Source organism: Microcebus murinus, chromosome 27 (assembly GCF_040939455.1).
Source record: "Microcebus murinus isolate Inina chromosome 27, M.murinus_Inina_mat1.0, whole genome shotgun sequence".
In the NCBI taxonomy this organism is placed as follows: Eukaryota; Metazoa; Chordata; class Mammalia; order Primates; family Cheirogaleidae; genus Microcebus; species Microcebus murinus.
The window spans coordinates 12,557,188-12,579,915 of record NC_134130.1 but is presented as its reverse complement, the minus strand read 5'-3'; the positions used below and the strand labels follow the sequence as shown (position 1 = coordinate 12,579,915).

General features: G+C 37.1%; 1 protein-coding gene across 22 annotated transcripts in view; it reads right to left on the bottom strand.

The window, feature by feature from the left end:
- The window catches only part of CAMK2D (calcium/calmodulin dependent protein kinase II delta), a 258,154-nt gene extending 235,790 nt beyond the window's left edge, over positions 1-22,364 (bottom strand). For 19 of the 22 annotated variants that reach the window (XM_012779780.3, XM_075998252.1, XM_020284494.2 and 16 more), the window contains exons 1-2: positions 21,696-22,364; positions 20,088-20,182 (exon numbers count right to left, since the gene is read on the bottom strand). In XM_012779780.3, coding sequence (XP_012635234.1) covers positions 20,088-20,182; positions 21,696-21,760 — 160 coding nt within the window. In that variant the 5' untranslated portion in view covers positions 21,761-22,364. The remainder of the gene's footprint in view (positions 1-20,087; positions 20,183-21,695) is intronic. The other 3 variants (XM_075998254.1, XM_020284495.2, XM_075998255.1) reach the window with 1 other exon arrangement.
- Between the last annotated feature and the right edge of the window lie 364 nt (positions 22,365-22,728).

The following is a 22,728-nucleotide window of genomic DNA, read 5'->3' as shown; positions in this document are numbered from 1 at the left end:
GTGGTATACACATAAAATGGACTATTATCTAGCCTTCAAAAGAAAGAAAATTCTGACACATGCTATAACATAGATAAACTTTGAAGACATTATGCTAAGTGAAATAAGCTAGTGAGAAAAGTACAAATACTGTATAATTCCACCCATATGGAGTACTTAGAGTAGTCAAATTATACAGACAGAAAGTAAGATGGTGGTTGCTGGGGCAGGGGGAGGAAAGAAGGAAGATACTGTTTAATGGTGGAGTTTCAACTGGGGAGGACAAAAAACTTTTGGAGATGAATAGTGTTAACAGCTGCACAACAATGGGAATGTACTTATTGCCACTGAACTGTACACTTACAAACAGTTAAAATTGTAGATTATATGTTACATATTTTTCCACAATAAAACAAAACATTAAGGGCACCTATTCTTTGCTCTCCTTTATGTTTTAGTTAAGGTATAATAGTATTTTTGTAATGCTTTAGCAAATATTTCATGTCATCTATTTGTAAATATTCATCTTCTAAAGTTAATATTTCTTTATCATACTAAATAAAATGGAAGAGATATCTAAAACAAAACATCAAACTCTCTAATAAATAAGATATCCATTGGAAAATAGTGGAGAGATCTCGTTTGGGACAACAAATTTGGATCCGGTCTAGAACCACACATTTTTTATTTATTCTTTCCATCTGGAAAGCCATCATCACATGATCTGTACATACCCAAGACAATATGCCTTTTAGGTTCCTCGTTATTTTTCACAACCTCAAGTTAGGTTTATTCAAATCACAGTAAGTTAAGCAAACTGCCTAAAGTCATCTTGCTGATTTTAGAAAATAAAGTTTACAACTCTCTGTAAAAGAAGTGATATATCACAGTGTTTATATATTGCAACCCCACAAGAATGAGAAAAGAATCAAAGTATTTTCTCTGGAAATCACTATTGCGAGGAGAAAAAAATTAAGTTGGATGAAACAATAAATTAAATTCTTATCTATAAAGTCATTTAGTTTTCTGAACGTTCTCCCTAAATTAGACCTAACTATTATACAAGATGGTCTGTAAATGTTCCCTTCCAACCCATCCTCCAAAATAATGGTTTCATGTGGCTGTTTAAATATACCCATATAAAAACCCACAAGGGAGAAAGAATGTGTGGGAAAGCTAGGCAGTCTCATATTTCCAGTAGACTTACCAACTTGATTTTTTAAAAATGAAAATAGGATATTGCACAATGAGCAAATGCAAAAATATTTTTAATGTGTTGTCATACTTTTCAGTGGATTCTGGCAAAACATAATTGGGACTTTTCACGATCCCTGCATCTCTTTCTTAGGAATCCTGCCTTTGTGTGTGTGTGTGTGTGTGTGTGTGTGTGTGTATGTAGTCATATAATGAATGTAATACTGAAAATATAATGAAATAACATTAGTAGATATACACTACTTCATGTATTAAGGCAAACTTTTCCAACATGAATTTCTCCATGTCATCAAAATTTCTTGAGAAAAGTCAACTCTGAAATGCTTCAGAATCCTATTAATCCAGCCTAGTTTTTAAAATCAATTAAAGTATGAGATATATAATTGGGGGATAATACTTATTAATTCATTTAGAAATACACATCAAATTATAAATATATATATAACAATATATAACTTGTCCCAAAAATGTCCTGCCATTACTGCATTGTAGGGTTTTTAACATTGTAAAAATAAATATTAACTGTGAATTAGAATATCCCTTCAAAAAAAAGCAACTTTCTTTGTTCTTTTCCATTCCTAAATTATCCATAGCACTTAGAATCACAACAAATGGAAATATTTCATAGATGTATTAATCTTGTGTATCAGGAAAGTCAAGAAAATACAAAGGCTGCAGAAGAACTGAAAATGGCAACATTCAGAGTTCACTGGAAAAGGCAGGGTATTGCATTATCAGGCCTTGAATGAATCCTAAATTTACTCTCCAATTTAAAAGATTAAAATGGAAACTTCTCACCGATTATCAAACTAATCCAGGGTTTTAGTGAAAGACAACTTCAGCCTGCTTCTCAGTCCCCGCCCATCACTCCCTAACATAGCTTCCCACCCCAAAAGCAAAAGCCCAGCAAATTGCATGCCAGTGTCAATAGGCTGTGGTTATGTGCCACAGCCTGGCCCAGCAAGGACTGTGCAAAAATAGGCCCTCTCCAACAAAAGGAAGACAGGAAGGGGCCCAGTATAGGAATATTATGAAACTTTCCATGCAATTAAAAGAAAAATACCCATCTGCATCAATAATCTAACAAAAACCCATGATACAAATAAAGATCCACATGACAAACACTCTCTAGTAATAATCAACATGGATAAGGAAATCAAACAATAATAAGCATTGAATTGATGTTTCTTTGACATGAATCAGATGTTCCTTTCAATTCTGGGCATAGCTAATTTAAAACAATGGTTAAATAAAGACTTTCCTAGATGGTGTGATATCTCTTTATCACATACACAAAAGGAAAATGGTCATATTTAACTTTCATTTCTTTTTTTATATTTTTTTTAATTTTTTTTTTTTTTTTTTAAATAGAGACGGGGTCTCGCTCTTGCTCAGGCTGGTCTCTAATTCCTGAACTCAAACGATCCACCTGCCTCGGCCTCCCAGAGTGCTAGGATAACAGGCGTGAGCCACCGCGCCCAGCCTTAACTTTCATTTCTTTTTCACACTTTAAAATATCTAAATTGCAATACTTTCTTAGCAATTAATTATATGCATGTGTGTTATGCAAATTAATCAGGTTAGTAATCACTGACAGTACCTAACAGTGTAGTCTGTATCAGGTACTGTCTATATATATCATAAACTATGGGGTACTAGTTCATAAACTCTTTACATTTCTTGAATGTGTGTTTATACGAATAGTATTTCCTCCACTGTTAGGTATTTACATAAGAGAAAAAAAACATGTCTATACAAAAAACTTGGACATAAATATTCATAGCAGCATTACTCAGAAAAAAATGGAAACAACTCAAATGCACTTCAACTGATGAATGGATAGAGAAAATGTGGTATACCCAGACAATGAACTATTATTTAACAATAAAACATGCTACAACATGGATGAACCTTGAAAATATTATGCTAACTGAAAGAAGCCAGTCACAAAAGACTACATGCTATATAATTCCATTCATAGGAAACGTTCAGGATAAACACCTCGACAGAGACAGAGAGCAGACTGAATTAATGGTTGACTGGATTTGTGGGGAGAGGAGGAGAGATGACTATGAGGAAGAGCTGCTAATAGGCGAGGGGTTTCTCCTAGGGGGAATGAATCTCACATTTAACATGTCAAAATCCAAGCTCTTGATTACCCATTCTAGTCTAATTCGACTCCACTTTTTCCCATCTCAGTTATAGCACCGCCATTGGATGGTCTGGTTATAAAGCTAGCAGTCCTGCCTCCTCACGTTCTCTCAACCTCACAGCCTTTCCACCAGCAAGTCCTACATTTCCTCCCTGTAAAATCTATCCTTCTCACTATTTCTACTGCTACTTTCATATCTCCCACAGACTTCAAGAGTCTCCTAATTAGTAGTCCCCCATTACAAAGTAAGCCTTTGTAATACCAATGCTCTCGGGAAAATTTACCAACCAAAATCTTTACCATCATAGTCACGGAACCAGGGACATGCAGACAGGCAAGAAAGCACAGCACAGAAACGAGTACTCATGATGATGAACCTATTAAACTCTGATAATAGGACATCCAGGATGAACCGGCTTACATCTTTACAATATTTATTACCTATTCCTGATCTGTAATAATTTTTGTCCATAAACGGTGCCTTCCTGCTGATAAAACTATGTACAACTCTGAACCATCAAAAGCTGCCTGCAGAGTCTTTTGTTTCTGCAGAGAAACTGAATGAAATTGAATTAGAAATAATGGAAATAGCTAGCTTAGATTGTGAATTGAAGATTTCCCAGGCTTTGCTTTCAGGTAGAAAAAGAAACATGCTACCAAACATTCCAATAGTACCCTAGCAGCTACTCCTGGAAAACAAAATTTTCTTTTCAATTGTCTGCTTTCTAACTTTCTCAGCACCTCATCTCTCCTGCTAGGTGCAACCTGGAAAGAACATAACAGAATGACAACAGCAAGGGCTTTTGCTAGCACCTAGCTTGGGTTTAAATTCTAGCAGCTCTATTCTTACACACTAGCTGTATGAATTAAGAAAAAAATTAATGCAAAAAAAAAACATCTTTTTCCTTACATCTTTAAAACATGCCAGAATCCCTAGTGTCACTTTGCCAGGCCTTAGGCTTCGTGAGCCTTCTTGGGACACTTTGGTGCTAGATTCAAAGCCATGTTAACTACCTGCTAATGATCAGATTACTACTACTGCTACACAATGCTTTTGGCCAACCCCTTTCGACAATTCCCAAAGACTATCCCATACCTGTTCTTTCCAAACTCTCAGCCCCACTTCTATTTCTGTTATTCTCAGCCTAACTGCAACTGTCCTCTTCTCCACCCCAAAACCTTTCTTTCAGGCTCTGTGCTGTCTTCTCACTCTTCCGCTGCTCCCTGAGGAAAAAGGATGTCTTTCCCCAGACTAATCTCTTATTCCCACTCATGCTCAACGACCTCCTAGACTCTGCCCAATACATTTTCCTTTCCTTGCACTATCAGTCTTTCTCTTCCTTATTTACTCTTTTTCCTCTTCCTCCAAATAAGGTTCAGTTTTATTTAACCCCCAAATTAATTCCCTTGTCCTGACTAATCCCTGAAATTACTCCCAAATCTCTCTCTCCCTTTTTTTCTTTTCTATTTTCTTAAACAAGGGAGTTTTTACAGGTTATCTCGGTTCATTCCTTAATCCTAAGAAATAGTCAGTTATTCTCTATCCATTCAGCAAACATTTATTAAGTACCTATTATATTTCATGCAATGTGCTAGGTTCTGAGGGTGTGGAAATTCTCATGACCTCGTCCTGAACATTACTGAAATTCTGCTCTATGGAAAACCAAGGCCTTTTCTCAGCCTTCAGTTCTCTCTCTTTCTCTCTCTACAATACTGAACATAACTAGCCATCTCCTCCTTTGCAAAAATTCCCTCCCTAGGAGTTCAATGCACTGCATTATACTAGTTTCCTTCCTACCTTTCTGACACATCCTTCCATTTCTCTGAAACTAGCCCTACTTCCTCCTTTCATCCATTAAAATGCAATATTCCCCCACGCCCCAGTCCTAGGCCCTCTTTTCTTTCCTTTCTACACTCTGTCCTTTGTGATCTTACCCACTAGCACAGCTTTTACTATCATCTCTGCGCAAATTAATCACAATGCTTGCTTCAGACAGGAATAACACACTCATTTTTCAATGGTCTTTTAGATATTTCAACCTGAATATGCTGCTTAGACCTCAAACACGTGTCAATTCATGACCTTCTGTCATCAAAATCAGTCTTGATTCTCACTTCTCAATTGGTTACATGAAGACTACGATTCTGTCCTGGACTCAACCTTGAAACCTCAGACCTGTGAACTCACTCCTCCTCATCCTTTATTATCTTAAGGTTTCAGAATGTCAGTGTCTCTCACACTGTATGCCAACCTCTCCTATTTATTCACTGCTGCCAAGTAATGTCCTAGCGACCCTCTTTGATGTGTCTCCAGTATATTTAAGACAGTGCTCTCAACTTGGTAAAAGACCTTTGCATGCTTTTAAGCTTTTCTTTCCTTATTTCCCACACAGATTGTCTGTCCTTTGCCTAAATGGACATTTTTGGTTCTTCCCTGAACATTATGTGAATTCCTACATGCTCCCATCTTTGTCCTTCTTTCTTCCTTCCATCCACCACGATTTCTACTTCCTCAGTATTACTTTTCCTGCTTCCAAAACTAAATGCCATTGTTGGTACACTGCACTCTCATGCTACTGTCTCTGGCACTTAGCTTCAGCTTCTTTGTAGTTACCTATGTGTGTCTCCCATTTGTCAAACCACTCCGTAAGTTTTTGTGGGGACCGGTCATGTGTTATTACATGCATGCCCCCCACAGCTTACTTTTGACAGGAATGACACATGGGTTCTCTTCTGATCTCTTAAATGAAATACTAACCTTCCTTTCTTTCCTCATCAATAGTAGATACAGGCGATCATATTCCTAACAATTAAATGGTAAGCTCCCAAAGGTACATAATCCTATAGATGAAAAGTGAGGTATAGTTTATTTTCTTGGGGATAAAGCAGGATATAAAATGTTTTAAAGATAGAACATTTTTTTTTTATAGGAATAGAGTTACTGACCTAGAGACCTAGCCAAATTCCTATCCAGGTAATTCACTACTGGTCCCCTAATCCCTCTGCTATTTCAGCTGGGTAATGCTGTCTCCTCCATTCCCTGGCCCGAGAAGGAATATGATGTACACTGTGAAACAGCTGCAACATGCCACTTGGGGATGGCAGGCCTTACTGGGCACAAGAGTCCCCAAATATCCCTTACCCACAGTCCAGAAGTACTGTGGGACTGAAACAGGGAATGTCTTAAGATCTTTGAATGAAAGATGCTAAATAAGCATTAGTGCAAGCTACAAAAATCTTTCAGACTCATTTCTCACTCCTCGCCCTGCTTTTCCCCGTTCAGTTTGTTATAGGGTTGAATAAATCATTTACATGTAGAGCGAAGGAGAAATTATCTCTCCAAAGCTACGTGCTATTTTTAAAACTGACCTTGTGTGCATTCACTGTATATTTCTAATACTGGTGTTTCTAAATTTGGATTTGTTTGGTTTGGATTATTTCAAGCATATACCTTAAAGCATCCTACCTAAAATAATTTCTTTACAGCTTATAAAAAGTCAAGAAATATGAACTCTATTTTAAAAAATCATTATCATCTTAAAAAATCATTATTATTAAAAATCATTAGGCCGGGCGCTGTGGCTCACGCCTGTAATCCTAGCTCTTGGGAGGCCGAGGCGGGCGGATTGCTCAAGGTCAGGAGTTCAAAACCAGCCTGAGCAAGAGCGAGACCCCGTCTCTACTATAAATAGAAAGAAATTAATTGGCCAACTGATATATATATAAAAAATTAGCCGGGCATGGTGGCGCATGCCTGTAGTCCCAGCTACCCGAGAGGCTGAGGCAGAAGGATCACTCGAGCCCAGGAGTTTGAGGTTGCTGTGAGCTAGCCTGACGCCACGGCACTCACTCTAGCCTGGGCAACAAAGCGAGACTCTGTCTCAAAAAAAAAAAAAAAAATCATTTATTAAAAATCATTAGTATTAAAAATCATTATTATTTTAAAAGATAAACTATCTCACTGACACTTTAGCCATCCCTGTTCAAGCCCCAAAGTCATTATGCATGTCATTGGCAGACTATAGACATTATGATCATCAGCACTAAATGGAGGTTACAGTCCTAGAAGTAATCTTGTAATTGGTTTTCTATCAATATAAGACATTACTTCTTTTTTTTTCTTTCAAATAGACTTAAATAAGATTAACAATTAAATTTTGTTTTCCCTTTTCCTGATCATACAGATGTATAGGGAAAAAGGGGACAAAGTCAACCCAAAGAATGTTTTTTTCAAAAATAATTTCCAAAATTAGAGAAAAGTAGGTCTCAATTCTATTTACAGGAGGCAAATAGTTCTTCCACCCAGATTTTTTTTTTCTTCTCTAATTCTACTAGAATGAAAAATGGCCTGAAATGAGGAGATCTACATTTAGCGAACAGAAGTGAACTCTGACCCTAAGATTCTGCTTGTAGTCTGGAATTAGGATTTTTCCCAACCTGATTTCTAATGACTATTCCAACCTTGCATCACTATTTTTGAAGCCAATAGAAGGCGTTCAGCTCCACTCCGAAAGCTCTTACTTCAACTCTAAAAAATTCTCCTATTAACAATATATACATTGAGTATAACAATAATCTTTTTCCCCTTAAAACTACAAGTTATACAGTTCTTACTACTAATAAATCTGGGGAGATCTTACATATTAAATTTTTTTATTACTGCTAAAAACTTTTAAAAACAGGGAGAATAATTGCACAGCAGAGCCTAGCCGAGGAGGTTAACTATTTAAAGTTGTCTTCTAAGTGAATAGAAGATTTTTCTATTATTTAAGTCATAAGAACAAAGACTTGACTATTTCCCATCCATCAGCTTGTGTTAAATTGTAAACTACTCACAGAATTAATCTGACAGTATATTTTTGAGCTTTCCTTTAATTAAAGAAAAGCAATAGTTGGGTATAGCATATGTAAATCTTACTGCTAAAAGTTCTGGGTATCTAAATGTGTATTCATTAATCATAAGATGATATACTTTGAGAGTCATTTATTCCTCCATTTATTCAATAAACATCTATGACAGGTGCCAGGCACTATTCTAGACACTGAGCGTTCGGACAGTAAATAATGTCAATACCATTTTTAAATGTCTTACTTTGGGTTCTGAACAGAAACCTACAAACATTTTGAAACAGTCATTAATCTAATTATTGCAACTGTAGGAACTAGCTTTCCTTATTTATAAAATACAAACAGCATTATCTAGAATACTTTTAAAATATTGGTTGACTAAAAAACAATCTCTAATTATCCTCCAGTCCTTTATTTTCCACTTAGTCACTCTTAATTTTTGTTCATATTGCCCCGAGGCTCAATAAAACAAAATTCAATGTTGATGAGAAGTTAATTATTTTTCTTTTATCAGCTGTTCATCCCTAATAACTCAGTGTTGTAAAATCCCACAATCTACCTTCTTTAATACTGTCCAACAGATCTTGCCACACTTACTGATTCACTAGAAGAAAAAATTCCCAACTCTTTTCATCAGTTTTTGCTTGCTTTCACTCTATTCATAGTAAGTCAATCAATAAAGGTTAGAAAGTGTTTATCTCAAGTTCATTCTTTAGTAGTACTTTCCAATTATCTTGCTTCTCATGAATATTTTTGCTTCTCATAAATATTTTTTCATAAACTTGTTTCTTTTGTATCTATCTTTGAGTTCAAAACTGGTTCTTTTAGAAAGAAACTCAGTTCAAACATCAGCTCCTCTAGGAAGTCTTCCCTGACCTCTGATCAACCTAACAGTTCCCTGTGCCTCAGAACCCAGTAAATATTCCCATTGTGAGACTTATCAACGTGTATGGTAATTTACATGACTCCATCTCTGTTCACCTTGAAAGGAAGGACCATGTCTTTGTACCTTTATTTATCCAGCTCCTAGCAGAGGGACTAAAACATGGTGAGTAAGCATTTTTCATTAAATTGAAACTGAAATTTAGAATCATGCTCCTCAAAATTCAGTTTCACTAGCATACTTAAATGTCATTGGCAGAAATGTACAAAACTTGCAGGAAGCAATCTGGCAACGAGAATTCTGATAATATTCAGGGCTGGGAGCAGTCGCTCACGCCTGGCACTTTGGGAGGTTGAGGGAGGAGGACTGCTTGAGCTCAGGAGTTCAAAACTAGCCTGAGCAAGAGTGAGATCCCGTCTGTACTATAAATAGAAAGAAATTAGCCAAACAACTATAAATAAAAAAAAATCAGCTGGGCACGGTGGTGCATGCCTGTAGTCCCAGCTACTTGGGAGGCTGAGGCAGGAGGATTGCTTGAGCTCAGGAGTTTGAGGTTGCTGTGAGCTAAGCTGATGCCACAGCACTCTAGCCCAGGCAAGAGAGTGAGACTCTGTCTCAAAAAAAAAAGAAAAGAATTTTGAAAAAGAATTTTCATAATATTCAATCCTCTAACCTATTAATTCTCCTCTATGAATATTTCCTAAGAAAATAAATATAAAAATGTCTTACAAAACAATGTTTACAGTTATGTCAGCCATCAGAGCAAGAAGCAAAACTTTAAAAAAAAAACAAAAACCAGCAAAACTAAAATGATTAACTGATATTCTACTCAGTGAAATATAATTCAGTTATTAAGAATTCAAAAGATATATGGTAATATACAGATATTTTATAATATTAAGTAAAAAGGCAAGACAAAATTGTATACTTTAATCCAGTATTCTGACAAATTTCAAAAAAAGAAAGAAATATGACAAAATGTCATATTTTAATAGTACTTGTTTGGGGGGAATAAACTAAGAATATGTCTTTCCCTCTTTCTATTTTTCCACATTTCCCCAAATTCTATAATTAGAATATATATTTTTGATACAATTATTTTTAAAGGTATTTATACAAATTTATAATAAATAATTAAAGATCTATTTCAGATATAATAAATAATTAAGATTTATGGCCAAAGTTTACAATTCTCTCTGTACCCAGCAAATATAGCATTTAATATAAAAGCATATCAAATTCACTTTATTAAAATAATAAAAGATTCATCATGCATAAAGTTTCTACAAAATAGCCAAAATTTACACCTGACCTAATTTCCCAAATTGCTTTCGTCACTATTATTACAGCCTTTAAGTCACCATTTAAAAATATGATTAGAATGCTTTTATGAAAAGAATAAGTATATTTTCTAATATATAACCCATATATATTAGAATATAATATATTACAATATATATTAGAAATATATCTGTAATTTAATATACATATTAGCACTGTAAAGCTATAGAATTGTGAAACCCCCAGTCCCATGTCCGGCAATCTATCACACAAGAAAAGTTTCACTGAGGGAACACAAATAAGCGCTTTCCAACACGCATTCTGTTTTAAGATCCTTCCAATATTGATACAAGTACATTTTCCTTTTACCAAATTTCTGAATTGACAAATACAGCAGTTGTAACAGCTGGCCTCTAACTGCCTTTACTAAAATATCAAACGATCTCAAAACAAGTAACAGCCATGATTTGTATATCCAAAACTCTATAAAGTGTCACCAAAATGATTTAAAAATGAGTTTTGCCAAAAAATAAATAAAAAAGCAAGTAATCAGTTACCTCTGTAGAATGGATCAAAAATGTTTAAGCTCAGACATTTTAAAATAATTTAATGATGACATGAGTCTGGCATTATTGAAGTGGTGCTGATGGACCATGAAAATGTTACCCCTCAATAATGAGCCACTTCATGATACATGGTTAAAAAAAAAAAAAGCAGCAGTAAGAATTTGCAAGTAGTTGCTCAAAAAATTACTGAACTATATAAAACTCTTTCCAACAAAGCAGAATTTGTCATCAAGGACTTATGAAATAGTTTGTGAACTGGAAATTAACTTAACGGAGTTAGTGTATGCCATGTAACATGAAGCCTCAATTTTCATTTACTTTACCTGCCACAGGTCTCTCTTTGAAGCATATGTAGATTTTGAGGGACAGAATCTTATGTGGTCATTCATTCACCCATCCATTTAACAAACATTTACAAGTATTTGCAATGTTGTGATTACTGTGCCAAGCACAGATTGAAAGATAAACTAGGAACCATCCACAAGGTACCTGAGAGCCTCAGCATCTATAACTGTATTACACACACGTGACAAGCTCCCTAAGAAATATAAAAGAGCTACTCAAAGGACAAAGAATGAGAAAAAAAAAAAATCACTCTGGCTAGAGAAAGAAAGGAGATGTGGGAGAGGAAGTTAGAGACAGCTTCATGGAGGAGAGAGCACCTGACCTGGATCTTAAAGGAGGGGGTTTGCCACAGCTCTAGGTGTGCTCACTCTGTGTGGACGGTGGAGCTGGAAGTTTCTCTTTCCCTGTGAACACGCAGTTGGCTTTTCCTGAAGAACCATTTCTCCCTCCTCTACCAGGCTCACCTAACTTATTCAAAACACAACCTCACACGTAAATCTCTTTGGGGAAACCTTTGGTGATACCAATCTTCCCGAAGACATATCAGCAAGCCCTCAAAGGCCCTGTGTGTAACTCTACTAGGGCTCTCACAAACTACTCTATTTCCCAGACTGTCCTGCACACTCACAGACCAGGTGATATTTGAAGACAGAATCTCTTTTGCCTCTCTATTCCTAAAAATTACCGAGATGCCTGGCACAGTGGGTACGAAAGGCCTAATGATGAGTGGAATAAATGAATAGAAAATGTGGCAACTCTCAGCTAGCAAGCCACTTAGGAAGCTAATTTAAAAGATTTGAAGCAAAAAAGAAAGAGAAACAAGGAAGGGACAAAAAAGGTGTTGAGATGAGGTAAGGAAAATAAAGAAATCAGGCATGCTTGAAAGCCTGGGAAAATTATGGCACCATTATTCACAGAAGGGACAAGTTGAGAGTCTACCTCGGACATGCAGAGTTAGGGGCTATATTAGTAATGAATACACCTCAGCAGAAGTTCAGATCCCAAGTATTGCCTCCAAGTATCTCAAAGGTGCTTACTTCCTCTCCAAAACATCAAATTTAAATCAAACACTAATGGCATATTGGGACAAACATATCTCCGCTATCCATACTGTCTTTGTAAGATAGGATAAAAAACTGTTAAATTTTCACATACTATATTTACACTCAATAGGTTAGTTTTATATAAGTTATTCTTGCCTAATTTCAATGTGCATACATCATAATTACTGAAATGTTTTAAAAAAATAACAAGAAAATAACTTCCTGTTACTAAAAACTTCCACATAATTTAAGCCTTTCCTCCATCTTAAGAGGGTAAAATTGTATACTAATATATGAGAAATAATGTATTCTATTCCATGAGTTTATACATATACAACACATAATAAAATAAACTACATTTATCTAGATAATGAGAGCATAGATTTTTCCATTGGTAACTGGTCAACTGAGATCATCCAGTTAATTTTGAAAAACCCAGGATACGGAGAAAGAAAAACAGGCTTCTCTCCTAAAAAAGTTAGGATAGTGGTTAGCTCTTGGAGAGATGCAAAGGATGAGGATTAACAAGGGACACACAGGTGGATTCAAAAGTAGAAGGAACATTCTAGTTATCAAGTGGAGGTTCACTGTTTTCAAATTAAATATATATGATAATTGCATATATCAACTTTTATAAAACATTTTTAAATTCCTACATAATCAATCTAACCAAAGAAAAGTAGAGAACCTTTGGTAGAGCAATTAACTATAAATAAATATTATATCACAATATATTATCTGCCTATACCTTTATACTGCTTGCTTTACTTTAGGGTTATTTTTCCAGTAAATATAGAACTTGATAATTTTATGTTTTTCTTTAAATTTCCACATTTTTATATGAATTTGTAACATACCACAGTGTTGTTCAAGAAGAAACTACAAAGCAACAAAGATCTGTCGTGCATTCTTCACTGGTTAAACAAGGTAGTAGAATGGCTTTCTAAGTAGCTTTCTCTAGGCTTTGGTGAAAGGGCTGAGTTTTTCTTTGTAGTAACAGGTGTGTCCTTTAGAAGAAGTAATCTTAGGAATTTACTGTATAGTATGATATTTTTAATCAGTTAATGGATAAGTTTACTAAAACACTTAACTCTTCTTTAATCATTTTCCTACCATTTTATAATAACATTTTTCACTATATTGTTTTCCTTCCAGAAAATAGTATGAAGGGGTTGCATGAACGTTCAATTTCATTTTATGTCACTGGAACAATTAAAACACTATCTTCTCTCACAAGTTGGAACTCTAAATGTATTTACCCAAAGAAATACTCAATTCCCTACACTGCAATCAGAATGTAAAATGCAGAAGCCTTAGGCCTTTTACAAGGACTGAGGAGTTAAGATTAGTCAAGCACATACAGGTAAATACGGAAAGATAAATTCTTTAGAGTAGCAATCAATGGGATGTGATACCGCAAAGAGATAGGAGAAAGACTTTAGAGCCAGAGAAAACTAAGTTGAAATTCTGACTCTGCCACTTATTAATTTTGAAGCTTTAGAAGAGCCTCAGTTTCTTCTTTTAAAAAACAAAGATAATATTGTTCATCTGGGAGGCTGCAGTGTAGATTAAAATAAAATTAAAGTGTCATACACACACACACACACACACACACACCTGTTGTCACTGAAAAGGTGCTCTTTAAACAATGGCTATTACTATTTATATTTTTCTAAATTATTATTACTAATGAAGATGGCATTATTGATTTTGGTATTAATAAAGTTCTGAGGAGTTAAAGTCAGAGTGTAATACCAGAAAAGGGCTTCAGGTAACTAAAAATATTAATGATGATGTTGTTCTGTGATTGTGTATAATTACAATGGTAGTTAAGAGATTTAAAAACAAAACCAAACAACAAACCAAGCTGTCCTCTCTTCTCTCCAAATCTACCAATTTCCCAGTCCTAGAATAAGAGACAGGTTAGGACAGATGAAAGCTTTATATTTCTCCTAAAGTATTGCTATATCTACCTTACCTAGAGTCAGAGAAATTTTGTCATCTAAGAAATGTCCTACTTAACTTAAATTAATATTATTCTAAAAATAACTGTATGTTGATAAGTGCAACAAATTTACCATATGAATAAAATAAAATTTTCATCATAATCAGATATGTAAACTATTTTGAACAACTTCCTCAAATTGTTCAAGCTTTTGTCCAAGGGGTACATAGCCCCATCTGCATGATGGCTTTCACAATTTCTTTAAATATATAAAAGCCTTCCTTTCTTTCCCAAAACAGAAATAATCTTTTCCTCCTCTGAAGGCCCATAGTACTTTATTCATACTCGACTTGTAATACCATTTATATCTTCTACAATGTCTGTTTGTGTATATAGGTTTTATTTTTCCTAACACCCTGCCCACTGTAATAATTCAATACTTATTAAATACATATAAAAAATAACAAGTGAATGTGCTTAATAATCGATAAAGTGATTTGAGAGATAAGTTACTATTATAGAGATATTATGTTTTTAGAGTTAAAATACTAACACTCCATTAATGCATAGCAGTACAGCTTACTAAATAATATTATTGTAACTTAAAATCTTTAACACATCTTCCTATGTAACAATCATTAACTAATTGCCAATGATTTATAAGAATCCTGTACACACTATACCCTAATGATGGGAAGAGATGTTAAAAAAAATATCAATTAAGTCTTAGAGACACTGAGTCTCAGTATCAGTTCAAGAAAAAGACTTTTAAAAATAAATTAAAATTCCAGTTAACAAAAAAAATTAAGTGCCCAAGAAGAGCCCAGTAAATATGTGATTTTTAGTAACTGATAATTATTGACATTAAAAAGACCCATTAAAAGGTGATTTACTACTAAATTTTAATGTTTACATTGTTTATTCAATATTTCAATAGAAATGAAAAGTATTAAGCTAATTATATAAATAATCAAAGGTTTCTGGGGTACTGATCTCACATAGTCAGGTAGAGCTTGACACCAGTTATAAATAACACAGTGAGGTACCTGACAACCACATTCTTTATTAGGTTTGCCTTAATTAATGATGGTAGAATACAGAACAGATTTTTATTATTTCCTAGAAATGTGCATAGATATTTTTATTATTTTATCTCTTAACCAGTTTTAAATAGCAGTAATATTCTTATTTACCAAAAGAAGAAAATAAATGTCTAATATCAAGGCCTATGTAAGAATGTAAATATGACTAAATGTAACTAAAGGACACAAAATAGTAAGGATGACATATGCCACTTCCAGGCCCAATAAATGAAGAGTTGTGGATTCCACATACCAAAATAAAAATGATTCACTAATTTTTTCTTAAGACATAATTCTGGCATAGAAATTTTCATATATTAATTTATCTAAATTTTTCCAAATTGCTAAATCAATAATCAGAACAACTTGATTCATCTATATGAATAGCTTCAATAGCTATTCAATAGCTTCAATCCTATTTCTAATTCAAGACAAGTAACCATGAGGTTAAGAAATTACAGTAAGTCTCGACTACCTGGATAAAAAAAAAAAAAGGAGCAAGAGTTAGTTTTTGACATCTGTTTTATAACATTAAAAACAAGAATACTTAGGGATATTTATAAAACATTTAGATTTTATAGCTGAGACCTAATTTGTGTATATAGTCAAGTAGTATAAAGTCCTAATTCATGTTCTACTGATATCACCAGTTCAGGAATAAAACTAGTAAAATCAAAGACTATCAAAATGATTTAACTGCATTATATCTGAAGTTGTACAGAAATATAAAATAAAACCCCTTTTCAACTTTAGCAACGCAGTAGAGGCAAAATAACACTTTGTAATAATATATCCTTTTCAAGTTTATATTGCAGTGACAAAAACAATGACTTGGGGCATATCAGACTCTATGTAATAATAACTAGTTTCTGACGATCAAGAAATACACTGAAAGATGAATGTCAAGAAGCCATTACTACTGCATAAAATATTTTACCATTGGGAGGCTTTAAAATGCAAGATAAATCACCTGTACCATTTCTAAAGATACCAGCTATCAGAACCATCGGTTCTGGATTCTAAACTGTGATCACAGCTCTTCACGGACTTTATAATCTGACAACAGCTTACAGTTCTAAACATGTCAAAATAGACAGAATACCACACAGCAGAGCTGTTGACATTTGTTAAGGACTAACATAATTGGGATCAAAATGGTACAATTTCTAATTTTCATGGTGAAAACACAAGGCAAAAATTCTATTATCACTATTCACCATTTACTAAGCATGCTCTCTATTCCTATCTAACAAAAATAACTTTTTAGAAGATAGAAATTATATATAAAATATCAGATGTCTGAGATGTTCCTATACTATTTTTTATTTTTAAAAGAAGCCAAATTATATATGATGAATATACTTACCTACCTGCTCAGTATAGTACAATGAATGTTCTGTGCATGCACAGGCTAACAACACAAAAAGTAAGAAATTCTTCAATTGACTCTGAGTTTCCCAAATATGGTGTGTGTGACTAACAGCTGAGAGGAAATGCAACTGAAACTGTCTGCTGGAAATCCATTAAAATCTAGGCACAGAAAAATGACTGGGTGACAGTATAGTTGGATGTGTAAATTTATGCAGGAATGTAGCCAAATTTTTGGCAATTCTCTCTTGGTCTTAGATTTATTAACAATGGACCTTTCTTTTTCAGTTGTAATGTTATATTTAAAGACATCAGTTGAATTGGAGGACCTGCCTAGTCTTTAAAACAAATAGGCTTAAGGCTTGGATTTACAAAGGCGTAGAATTTCAAATAATATAAACAAAAATTTGCACAAAAAATTGTATGTTCCACAAAAACTGCCATATGCAACTCTCAAAAATCATTACCTTAGAAAAAATAAGCATACTATTTTGCATTTCATTCTACATTTGCCTTTGAATATATTATTTTTTATTTTTTCTGCAAAAACAGTTAATTTGGATCATTACGTTCTCAAAAAGGAGGTTTTTTTTATAGAATTCATACTTTAAAGCATATACTTTTAATACACTACTTCACAGTGTTTTCTACTTCACAGATTACTTTTAGTATTTGCTTGTTCTTAGGATAAAATTCTGTACTTAACTCCTTTACAAATCATTTAATAAACACATTTGATCCTAGTCCCTTTGTACTTGCCCCCTTCTAAGTCCTCAATGCTATGCAATGTTATATCAAAAATAAAAGCATGGTATTTTTTCTTCAAGAATTTATAATGCAATTTGAGTATAGGTTAAACAAATGTATTCACTCAAAGGTACAAATATCCCATAACCAGCTTTAATTGGTGTGACAATACAAAATTAAGTTGTTAGACATTTTGAAGAAAAAATACTGTCAGTTTTATAAGTGAACAATAGTAACAGGTAAAACTGACAGCATTTTGCAATTTAGGGAGTGAGTCTGATAAAATTCACTGAATTCACAGAACATCCCATGAGGTCCCATAAGTATGTTTTCCCATTTTATGGATGTGAACGAAATTTACAAACTAAGTAGTAGAGCTAAGATTCAAATTCTCACAGCTAAATCAAAGAGGCCACTGGATCAAATTCTCACAGCTAAATCAAAGCGGCCACTGGATTTGTAAGTTTCACATTTTTCACATAAGTAATCTAATTCGATCATTATAACAACTGTTACATAATAATAGCAGTTAATATTCATTCAGTACATATTATGTGCCAGGCTCTGTTCTACACTATATTAATTCATTCACTGCACATAAAACCCTGTAAGGAAGGGTTCTATTATTATCCCATTTTACAAACTTAAAAACAAAAACTGAGGGTCAGAGAAAACAGGGAAAGTGTCCAAAATCACACAGCTAGCAGGTATGGGAATCAGAATTCAAATCCACAGCATCTGATTCCAGTGCCAGTGATGTTCTTCATCAGCTCTCTCATAGGTAGGTTAACAGACAGCAGGTTAAGAAACTTGCCCAAAGTCACAAGGAAAAAAAAATTGAAAGAACGAGAAACCTGTCCTCTAACTCTTCACCCTAGCTACTTTTCCTTAATGTGGAATAATTATAACCATTAAATCCAGAAGGGGCATGGATGTTTTGTGCGTAGGTGGTTCTCTGAAGCAGAGTGTGAGTAGGTGAGCACCCTCAACACTGAGGGGCAGGGTGGGCAGGGAGGAAAAAAAAAAAAACCCATCAGAATAGAGAAAACTTCTCTTCCATAAATTGAAGGCAGAAGAGAGTAAAATGTATGTGAACAGTTCCAAGTGTATTTGTCATTTTGATGTCGGGAATATGAATTGGGATGGGTGAAGAGGGATGACTCTAATTAAGGAAGTTAGTAAAAACTGAAGCACTATACTGATTTGTTTTGAGAGAAAATGTAATGCCACTAACAGATTTGGAACAGGTGTTATAATGCCCCCAAGAGAAGTGATGCCCACATCACTGCCAAAAGCACCTAGCACACAGGAGAAAACAATATAAGCACTGAAAGAATCTGACTACATATTTTCATTTCTCTTTTTCTTTTTTTATTTATTAAAATGTCATTTATAGTTTAGCAACTCCTTTTCACTGTCAAAACATTCCTGTGGAGTACAGACCACGATGGGAGCTTACTTAGGGTGACATGCTTCTCATTAGTTTCCATACCATGATTCCATGGTGCTGGTTATTTCAACATAGAGATCTTCCTTAGAATCATTAAAATCAGATAAAGGAAATTACAACAAATGCCATTCAAATAAATAAGCTGAAATGCCAACTTAAACCTAAAATATATGTTAAAAGTAGAATTTGCAATAAATATAGAAAACCAATCACAGCAGGGACCAAAAGCAATGATGCCAGGACTAAGAAGAAGCACTTTTGAAAAGGCATATTAAATGAGGAAAACTAACCCTAATGGAATTTCTTCTCTCATTACTTAAAATAAACCAGGTCACCGAGATGGGTTTACACTATGGTATTTTGTTCATTTTAATTTCATTTTTATTTCATCAAACCATAAATTCCCATGGAAATACCTCAGACACGTGTCCACAATAATTGGAATGTCTATCATTGCAGTATAAGTACTTTTACATGAGTTCAACAAAATAAAAAGAATGTAGTGAGATCCCTCCAAGTTTTTTGCTTATGTCAACAGCTATTTTATGAGTATGAATTATCTCTGTGGCTATAAACTGCATGTGTAAAATACATTACATGAGTCTGTGTAAAGCCTGAATGCAGAAGACCAAGTAAAGGTCTGAACTGCACACAGAAACATCAAAATCAAGCTAAACTTCCTAGAATATAGCAATCATAAATTTTTTTCTTCTCAAAGCCATTACTGTTAAATATACCTTGATGAATTAAGTTCAAGTGTAACTACAATTGAAACATATGATTCAACTGAGCTGTGACCTATTTTTCATCTCAAAAGCAAAAGGGAATTATGACAGTTGTGAGACTTACATTTTTCCATTCAAGGGTACTTCTAAAAGTTATTTTACACTAGAGCTAAAAGCAAAGTGCACTTGAGTGACAATTTTCTTCAAAGTGTAATTATTCATGCTACTGCTCACAGGACAAAATTTTAATAACGATTTATTAAATAATAGTTATATTTACTCATTTATTTTTAAACTGTACAGACCAAGAGGCATTCAGGAAGGAAATAATCTTAATATGTAACATGATACCTAAGTCTAAAATTTAATTATAACTACATAACATATTTACATACAACAGAATCAACAAGCAACACGACAAACACAAAATTAACATATATGTGTTTAAAAATACCCACCCCTAGCAGAAAGCTTTTTGGTGTTGATAATTTTGGCAGCATATTCTTGTCCAGTAGGGATTTTCATGCATCTTCTCACCACTGAGAATGCCCCCCTGGAAACCAATAATTAGCAAGTCATCAATATGATCAGATCTTCCATTAAAAATTTACAAAATCTGCGCATTTTTATTGATTTTAGTGAACTGTCAAATTATCAGTGTACTACAGTAATATCCAGAAAATGAGAAATTCTTTCTGAAAACCCAGGCCTTCTTTAATGTTGAAGAATAAATTTTATTTCACTGGGAACACGCATTATTAATCAACAAAATGAAAGGAACTGCCAATTATGACTGCTCTTGTTTGCACACGAAATTTGACAACATTTTACAATTCACAGCACCAAATGCTACGAGAAAAACCCTGCAAAGAACAGAGCTGAGGAGGAGCAGCAAAAATCTGCTGCCTATTTATTTTAGTGGGGAAAAACAATTAGTGTGGCTCCAAGTAAGTAAACACAATGATTATTTTCATTAAAATACAAATCTTGAGCACATTTGTGGGGTTTAACAAATACTGGTATGGTTGGTCCTGTTTGGGCTGGGGGAAGGGAGAGATTTGAATTAAGCTGCTCTTCCGACATATTCTCTCCATGTTTTAACAGTAGACAATATATAAATACAATTTTCATTACATTAGAAAATATTAACATTTCCTGTAATTCAACTGTACAAGCCAACAACACACACATAAACGCACGCACCCCTTTCATAAGTAACAGTCGAAACTAGCAATAGAGGAATTGGGCTTGGGTTTGATGCCACATAAATCAGCATTCATGGCTCAGCCCCTAAGTCCTCGGTAGGTCTCCTGTCTCCTTCCTTAACATCTGCAGGTAGTTTTGCCAGGGGGGTACAGGAGGTGGTTTAATACAACGCCAGGCTTCCCTTGGGAAGCGCTCTCCCAGTTTCCAGAGGGCTTTTCCGCTGCCTGTATAAATAAATCCTCCGAGAACGCAAAGGTGCACGCGTAAATCCCAGGAAGAATGCAGCCGAGCGAGCAACCCAGTGCAAAGAATGACAGTGGATATGGGCCAGGGGGCTGGGTTCTGTTAGGTGGCCCTTTTCCTGGACAGAACAACTACTCGATGCGAAACAGACTCTACGCCAAGTTGAACTTTCGGCATCGATAAACATGGCACCGTCTGGGGCGGCGAGTTCTCCTCCGAACGTGGGTCGCCCCGCCGACACGCCGGCTACCAGGCGGCATCTCTATTTACCGAAAACATGATCTATGTTGCATTTTACATGGGTTCCAGTCTCCTTGCCAGACACACACACACGCGCTCACGCATGCACACTTGCGGGGATGACAGCTACAACTGCAGAGACCATAAATTCACCAAGTCCCCAGAGCGGGAGGGCCGGGGAGCGGGGAGGTGGGGTCGGGTCCTGGCCCGTCGGTGCTGCTCCCCTCACCGAGACGGCGCCTCCGAACCCGGGGCCCCCTCCCTCCCGTCCGCCGTCTCCCGGACTCCCTCGCCCACCTCTGAGGCCGGTGGGCCGGGGCCCCCGACCCGCCCTCTGCCGGAAAGGGGACGCGGGGATGCCGAGCAGAGGCGCTTACTTTCCGAGCTCCTCGAAGAGCTGGTACTCGTCCGTGAACCTGGTGCAGGTGGTGGTCGAAGCCATCCTCGGTCCGGGCTGCGCCCCGGCTGGAGAGCGACGGCGAGAGCGAGCAGACGCGCGGCTGAGCCCGGGACTGGCCCCGCGGCGCTGTCACCCAGGGCCGCCTCACTTTCCTCGTCCGAAAGTAGCTCGCCCGCGAGGGAGTGCGCGCAGGGGCGGGGCGGCCGGGCACGGCCAGACAGGGTGGCGTGGGGTCCCCTCCCCACGGGCCGCCGCCTCCTGCGGGCCCGGCTTCCTCCTCCTCCTCAGGGCGCGCCGCCCGCCCTCTGCCAGCCCCTCTCCCCGACGCAGGGCGAAGTACTCCAGGAGCGGGGCCGGGGCGGGCAGGACAGCCGGGCGCGGGGCAAGTGGCTAGCGGTTGCGAAACGAGCCGCGCCGGGGCCGGAGCGGGCGAGCGGAGGGCGGGATCCGAGGGGGCGGAGGCGGAGAGCCGAGGCCGAGGCCGCGAGCCGCGAGCGGACCGCGCGAGCCCGGCGGCAGCTGGCGGCAGGCGCAGCGCGGGGCGCGCCGGGGCTCGGCCGAGCGTGCGCGCCCGGGGCGGGCCTCCCTCGGGCCGGCAGCGGCGGCCTCGCCTCGGCACTCCGCGGGCTCCCAGACGGCGGGCGAGCGCGCGCCCGGCCCGGCGAAGCCTCGCCCGCCGGCCCCCGCGTCTCCTCCCCCGGCGCCTCCCCGCGCTCCCTCCGCCCGCCGCGGCCCCGGCGCGAAGCCCCCTCCTCGCGGGCACACCCCCTCCAGCGACGCCGGCCGCGGCCCTCCGCCGCCCGCCCCCGCCGCGGCCTCGCGGGCGGGCAGCCCGGCCGGGGGGAAGCCAGGCGGACGGCGGGGTGTGCGAGGGGAAACCTGGGGCGGCTTAGGCGCGAGGCGGGACATCAAAATGACCGGTCTAGACCCGCAGAAAGGAGCCTGCCCGGCTCCGGGGCTGACCGAGCGGGAAGGCGCGGGGCGCTTCGTGGACGGCCCTAGGGACCCCA